This window comes from Nannospalax galili, unplaced genomic scaffold (genome assembly GCF_000622305.1).
Source record: "Nannospalax galili isolate Female #2095 unplaced genomic scaffold, S.galili_v1.0 scaffold898, whole genome shotgun sequence".
Classification (NCBI taxonomy): Eukaryota; Metazoa; Chordata; class Mammalia; order Rodentia; family Spalacidae; genus Nannospalax; species Nannospalax galili.
In genome coordinates, this window is record NW_008342399.1 from 3,078,249 (window position 1) to 3,085,697 (window position 7,449).

At 44.6% G+C, this 7,449-nt stretch overlaps 1 protein-coding gene across 1 annotated transcript; it reads right to left on the reverse strand.

The window, feature by feature from the left end:
• Positions 1–1,127: 1,127 nt before the first annotated feature.
• On the reverse strand, positions 1,128–3,443 carry Cartpt (CART prepropeptide). Its single transcript, XM_008838480.3, has 3 exons — positions 3,009–3,443; positions 2,477–2,560; positions 1,128–1,669 (listed from the first exon to the last, which is right to left on the reverse strand). Exons 1-3 carry the CDS (start codon positions 3,165–3,167, stop codon positions 1,562–1,564), a joined length of 351 nt encoding a protein of 116 aa, XP_008836702.1. The 5' UTR covers positions 3,168–3,443; the 3' UTR covers positions 1,128–1,561.
• Positions 3,444–7,449: the final 4,006 nt, after the last annotated feature.

Sequence of the window (7,449 nt, forward strand, 5' to 3'; positions counted from 1 at the left end):
ATGCCTATTGCATTATATAGAACCATCCTACTCAGTATGTAGCCCATGAACCAGTAGCATCAGTGTCACTTGGTATAGACACGTTTAACCTTTGCCTCAGACTTAGCATTCTAGTGACTGTTAGGTAACCCCTTGGAATGTATTATTAAGTTTAGTAGAATGCCAGCCTTGGCCAATCCTAAAGCTAAAGCTAGTTGACAGTGTCTAAAATCTGTAGAACACATTTCCCCACTTTACTGTAGCCTGTTTACCTAATGTCCCTACCAATGTATCTGCTGAATTGATTTATGATCTTCTTTGTTCTGTGGCTATAAAAATTCACATAACCTCTTTCATTTTAGAGGACATCATTCCAGGTAACTTTAATCCAGATTCCCAGAATGTAGCCACTCATACTTGGCTCAGAATAAACCATTTTTTACTTTTTTTGAAACAATTATTGTTTATATTGATGAGACTAACTGGTTTACACACACACACACACACACACACACACACACACACACATACACACACACAATTTTAAATCTAGGTTCCCTATATAGGAGAAAGCATATAATCTGTCTTTCTGAGTATGACTTTTCCCTTTAACAATGATTTCCAGTTCCATCCATTTTCCTGAAAATGTCATGATTTCATTTATATCTGTGCTGCTTAAAATTCCACTGTGTGTATGTCCATTTTCTTTATCCATTCATTTTTTTAGTGGACATCTAGGCTGATTCCATTTCCTGGCTATTGAGAATAGTGTAGCAATAACCATGGCTGTGCATGCATTCTCTAACAAGGCTTACTGTTAAAACTAAGGAGTCCAAATAAATGTTTGAATAAACAAAAGTCTATCATTTCAAGTCCAGCCAGGTTCATCTCCTTCCCCTTCTCTCTTTCTCTCTCTCTCTCCACCACCACGCACACACACCATTGTAGTAAAAGAAAAATAGAGTATGCTGAATATGCTGAAGTTGATGTAGCATACTCCTAATTAATGATCAAAACTCCTTGGAGCTAAGGTGCTGTTCTCCCAATAGACAGCTATTTTTAAAATATTTCTCTTTGAAAACAACAACATGATTAATCCCATTATTACTACTTATATTACTTATGTAGAAACAGCCATGAACTGTGAGCAATTATTAAAAACACTTTATTATGTATAATTTGTACATGCTTCAATTTGTGTTGCTCAGGGTGGTTTATTTTCCAGGTTGTGATGTCATCTACCAAGATTAACTAGGTCTAATGTTCATTCTGCTGTGCCATGTACAAAAATACAGTTTGAAAGCAAAGTTCCTTTTCTTTACCCAAAGGTTCACAAGAATTTATCAGAAAAAAAAAATGAGAAAAGAATACTTTGTGCACATACCAACACCATAAGAGGCATTATCCTTCACGAGTAACATCAAATGTGTTCTTTTATTTTGAAATAGCAGGAAAAGAGCCCCTTCACCCTTGGAGGGAAATGCAAACTTTATTGTTGTTAAAGCCAGACTCCAGAGGATAAATGAGTGCTCCTCTGGGGGACACAAGGGTTAGGGGAACTTGTGGCAAAGGATATCATCCTTCATAAGCACTTCAAGAGGAAGGAATTGCAGGAGGTTCCTCGGGGACAGTCGCACAGCTTCCCGATCCTGGCTCCTTTCCGCACAGCGCACTGCTCTCCGGCATCGCACTGCCAAGAACACAAGGGGTGGTCACTGTGGTCCCAACAGGCAAGTCTCGCTGTCCAGGCAATTCCTGGACCACCACCATCACCTCAGGTCTAAGCATAATCAGACCTGAAACCCAGGAACCTGCATGCTTATAATTTCAGTGAAAGGACAGTTCAAAGAAGACATTTAAAATGCTTGGTCCCTCCCACGTTCCTCTGCCTTTGGCAGGGACCACAGTTTCAGCTTTCTTTTCCTGTTTATCAAAAAGTGAGAAATCAACCAAACCTTTTAATTTAAGAAATATACAATCTACTTTTCCAGAACCGTAGCACTGTACTTTCTCACTTTCTCAGCATGTGTCAGAGAAAGAGAGACAGAGAGAGAGAGAGAGAAAGAGAGAGAGCTAGAAATTTTACCCAGAGCTGTCCAACGAAGATGATCAGTCCTAAAATATTTTACATAATTTAATAACAATAATAATAAAATACAAGAAAAAGCCTCGTTGTATTCAAGGAGAAATTAGGGATCTGAGTAGATTCAAGGGCTTTTCCAACACAGAGATTTTTCCTGAGGTGAAGCAAAAATTCATCTTCAGGAAACACTCCCTCCCGCCCAGATCATAGAACTGTTCCCTGGCACGCCCTTCAACCCACTAGTAATAGCGGGTTTTTTTCTTGCCCTCAGAGAACAGCGAGTAAATGGTGGGGCTGAAGCAAAGAGGACCTTTCAAAAGAGTGCAGCACCTGAGTTGCTGGACCACCTGCTAGAGTAAAGGTCGTGTGTAAAATTCAAGGCAAAGTAAGGGAAGGGTGAGCCCAGGGCCTTACCATGGGAACTTGGCCGTACTTTTTCTCGTAGATCGGAATGCGTTTACTCTTGAGCTTCTTCAAGACTTCCTGCAGCGCTTCAATCTGCAACACACCGCCAGGAGCCCGAAGTTGCAGTCTTGGCTGCCAGCCCAGTGCAGGTGCTCACTTTCAGCCCAGTTATAAGGAGCCCGGGACACACAAAACGCTGGGTGGCGGGACTCCGAGGACAAGGGGGATAGATGCTGGAAGGGGGGAAACCTGGCGGGCCAAGTCCCTGGTCCTGACCTCATCTCCCAGCGGAGGCACGCGGGGCTCTGAGAGGCCCGGATCAGGGATTCTCTCGACAGACAACCTGGAGCCGGTGGACTAAGACGATCTTCGGTTGGCCGAGGGTTGCCCGGGGTTTTGTTTTTTTTTTTTTTTTTTTTTTAACCCCCAACTCCAGGTGGTCTGACTCCGGGGATGGGGACAAGGTGGAGGAGGCGGCGCCTCGTGCAAGGCAAGGGTCCCGTGGCAGCCCAGGGAGGTCCAGGGCAAGGGGAATACTGACCAGCTCCTTCTCGTGGGAAGCATCCTCCACGGCGGAGTAGATGTCCACGGCTCGGGGCTGCAGCTCGGCATCCTCCTGAGCACGGGCACCCAGCAGAGGTAGCAGCAGCAACAGGGCGGCGCCCAGGAGGGGCAGCAGCCGCAGGCGGGAGCTCTCCATGGTGCTGAGTCTCGTAGCTGCCGGGGCACTCTGCTCTCCTGCTTCTTATAGCCAGCTCCAGCCGGGTGCGGTGAAGAGGGAGGGGGTGAGGAAGGAAGGGGATGTGGAGGAGGGCCCGGGTCAGCCGTCTGTAGGCAGCGCTCCGCCGCCGCTTGACGTCAATGCCCGCCGGGCTCCAGGAGCCCGGGAACGAGGCTCTGAGCACAGATGGGCGAGAGCGCAGAGAACAAGACCCCGTGCTCCCAAATGCTGTCAGCCCCACGGCCAGGGACGCTCCCTGAGGGGCCAGAGCTGAAGTTGATGGGGCGAATGGTAAGGGATGGGGAGCAGAAGGGCCCAGGAAATGGAAAATGCCTTCGGGGCAATGAACAGGAGGAAGAGTTGCTTCCCTTCGCCTAGCATAGTGGAAGCGTCGCAGTCCTCCTCGCAGGCTCTGCCTTGCATCTCATCCCCAGTCCCGCGTGTGGCAGCAAGAAGGTGTTGCCTCCAGCAGGCTTTCTTGCTGAGCACCATCCTAGGCATGTTATGAGGTGAGAAAGATAACCAGTGCATTACGCAAAAGGAGAGTGTGTCTTCCTTATCAAGGGTTCTGTGGACACTGTAATGATAATCTGAAGAAGACAGTAGAACAATCCAGCTCTACAGTAGAGAGGGAGTCAGAGATCCCGACTCTGGTTCCAATCCTGGTCCCACCGTGTCCAAGCTGTGTACCTTAAAAAAAGTTAAGAACCTTTCTGAGGGGGCTGCAGAGATGGCTCAGCAGCCCCCACACTGACACTTGCACTCACACCCACATATATACACATAAACACACAATTTAAAATAAAATAATTAAATTGTTGTTTTAAAAGAGTTCAAGGCCTGCCTGGTCTACACAGTGAGTTCCAGGCCAGCTGGGGCAACAGGGAGACCCTGTCTCAAAAAGACCAAAAAAAAAGAACCTTTCTGAGCCTCTACCTTTTCCTTTGTGAAACTGAAGTTAAAAGAATATACTTCATCATCACTGTAAAGATGGAGTGATAGACTCATTGTGCAAAACTCCTTGCCCTCAGCACAATAAATATGGAGCCTCCCGATCCCTTCCCTTTTAACTGTGAAGCTGTCCAAGACTGTGTGTACCTTGTCTCAGCTTTAACTCAAGTAAATTTAGCCATCCACAGAACTCCTCCTTCCCACTACCATTGGTATACAAGAAGTCCAGAAAGTAATTGTGTGGGGAAAAAAAATGTAGTTCCCTGATTCTAGAAATATCTCAGGAGACCAGAAGCCAGTGATGTACCAGGTCTTTAGTGACTTAGGAAGTCATGGACTTATTGGGGGGGGGGTTAAGTTAAGGTTCTTGCATCCTGAGTGCAAACGAAGGCTCCTGTAGAAGTGATGCTTTCCCACTTAGACTGAAAGGCTATCCCACCTGCTTATTTACCTGACTACTTTCATCACATTCTCTTTCCCTCTCTCAGCTGCTCCCCAACTCATCCAATCTTCTTCATCCCCATCTCTACACCCTGGTCCTGGTCAACTGCCCCAGCTTGCTTAATGTTCCTTAATCTCTACCCTACTTTCTCTTGCCTGCTTCTAATCCTTGGTTCACCACTGACACAGTGTTTTCCCCTTAAAATACACAAATGGCTTTGCATCTAAGTAGGAATCTGCATTTACAAAGTACCACATTATCAACACCCCATCCTCTTGCCCAGATCCCTCTACTCTAGCCTTGCTGGCCTTCTCTGTGTTCCTCTAATAAACTAATCTTGTTCCTACTTTGATGTCTTTGCACTTACCTGGAAATGTCTTCCTGCATCTTTAAGTGGTTCACTGTTCCTTGTGACATAAAATCTCAATTTAAATTTCCAGCCCAGTTACCGCTCATCAAAGAAACTTATTTTGCATCAGTCGGAGACCATTGCCAGGTACCACGACTGGTCACACACAGACATGGTCTATGAATTGCCTGGGTGTAAGCGACACATCTACAATGCGACTTCTACACCTAAGTCTCATGGAACATAGAACATGGGTAAAGAAGAGGGCACTAATGAATTTCTCAATTCTCATTAATGAAGCTCCCCCATGCAACAAAGGGCCAGGAACACAAAAGGTCATAAATGGCTAAAATGTAGAAAGTAAGAGTCTGCAGAATGCTGGTCCTTGGACAGGATTGCTATATTAAACTTCACTCACCCAGGGCTCAGGGACCATCACAAAAGGGGGGGGCACAAAGATTGTAAGAGGTGCATGATGATATGAAAACAGAGTCCTACAAGCTCCTGGGACCCTACTCATATGATTTTATGGCAATGGTGTCAGCATATACAAGCCCCATGCAAACTCAGACTGACAAAAACCCAGCATACAACTAGGGAAATGAACAGCAGACCCCCAAGCTTACTGAAGAAATATTGGCAACTGATTACTGCTAGATGAGGAAGAAATGACCTTCCTAAATTGAGGGACTCTAGATAGACTGACTAGACCTCAGTGGATGGACTTGCACTGGGGAACGCCTGAGGACACTGATTTAACATAGTGGGTCTTAACACGGATGACAGAATATATGGGTTCCAGTGTAGGGGCTATGAGAGGGTGCTGGTGGGGACAGGGGTATAAAGATGATTAAAATTGTTTGAGATATTCTGTGTGAAATACACAAAATTCAATAAAAATAAATTTTTAAAAAGGAAAAAAACATTTCCATGGCTACTCAAAGTAAAGCATCATTCCCTTTACCCTCCCACAACTTTATTGCTCAACAAATTATATAGATCACTGAAATAGTTAATGTATAAAATGTCTCTGGTTTCTTCAATTAAGTGTTTAACTGTTACTCAATGTGTATTTGGGGGCAATTCAAGAAATAATATCCTGGGGCTGGAGACAGCTCAGCAGTTAAGAGCACTGAGCTCAGTTCCCAACACCCACATGGCAGATGACAACCATTCATAACTCCAGTTCCAGGGAATCCAATACCCTCTGCTGGCCTCTGTGGGTACTGCATGCATGTGGTACACTTACATGCAGGCAAAACACTCATACACATAAAATAAAAATAAAAAAATTTAAAAAGGAAATGATATCTCTTCTCATAGTCTGTATATTGTATTTTTCTTCGAGGTAAATCCGAACTGAAAATGTGTCTAGCACTTCTCCCAGTTCTGCTTTTTGCATATGCCTTTTGATTCTACATGAAATTTCAGAGACAGCTTGTTTTACTGTATAAACCTTACACAATCATATTGGCACTCACTCTCCAATGATCTTAAAAGGAGTCAACAATTCAGAAGAAAAATAGCTCCAAATAACATTTTAGCCCCCCCTTCCAGAAGTATATGAGCTTCTTCCAATGCATTGCTCTCTCTCAAATTCTGTTTCCAAGCCACAAGAAAATAGCATTTGCTTTGTGCCACTTATATTAAAAATGTAACTCAAAAGTTCAAATCCTGATGGCACTAGGGTGATGTCATCATTTTCATGTAAGGAGAATACCACATGTAGCTGAAGGATTAGGGAAAGGACTCTTGGGCCATTCTGTGAAGCAAGTCAGGCGTATCTGGGTCATTTATATACCATAATGTTTTTTACTCTTTAAACAGAACAATCTTCTATACGATCTTGAAGAAGAATGGTATGGTAAAATTTGGGCAATGTTCTTTCAAAGGACATTTATGTAGGTGTGACTAGAGAAGGAACAAAAGAAGGCAATGTTCTACAGCCTTTACATCATGCCTTGTCAAGACAGCTTACAAATTCTTACTGCTTTATAATGGCTCCCTTAAAGGGGAAAAGTCCACTTTTGATACCCAAAAGCTATACATAAAAGTGGTAACTGGGGCTGGTGAGATGGCTCGGCGGATAAAGGCACTCACTGTACAAGGCTGGAAACCTGACTTCAACCCCTGGAATGCACATAAAGATGGAAGGAGAGAACCAACTCTATAAAGTTGTCCTCTGACTTCATATTACTACATATCATGAAATGTAGGAGGAGGCTCGAGAGTATCCGCCAGGCCTCGGACCTGGAGGCTTTTGCGCAGGCACGCCACTCTTCCGCAGTATTTCTGTAGACAGTTAACCGGATTACCTGCCACCCAGACCAAAGACTGATGACGCAGCTGTTGCACCAATGATCGTTAGACAACTCGGCTTACGGGACCAATTGGGGAGGAGTAAGGGGTATAAAAGAAAGCCCTAATGGCACAATAAATGAGCTTGCTTGCTAACTGTGCCGTTGATTTCGCGCCTACTCTCCCCCTGCCCCCACCGGAGAGTCCTCAAGTAACTAACC

What these genes read in the sequence shown, in the direction of transcription:
- Cartpt (XM_008838480.3), bottom strand. Translation starts at nt 3,167, where the DNA reads ATGGAGAGCTCCCGCCTGCGGCTGCTGCCCCTCCTGGGCGCCGCCCTG. An exon ending in CTTCCCACGAGAAGGAGCTG is followed by an intron (nt 2,561 to 3,008) that starts GTCAGTATTCCC and finishes GGTGTGTTGCAG; the next exon opens with ATTGAAGCGCTGCAGGAAGT. An exon ending in AGTACGGCCAAGTTCCCATG is followed by an intron (nt 1,670 to 2,476) that starts GTAAGGCCCTGG and finishes TGTTCTTGGCAG; the next exon opens with TGCGATGCCGGAGAGCAGTG.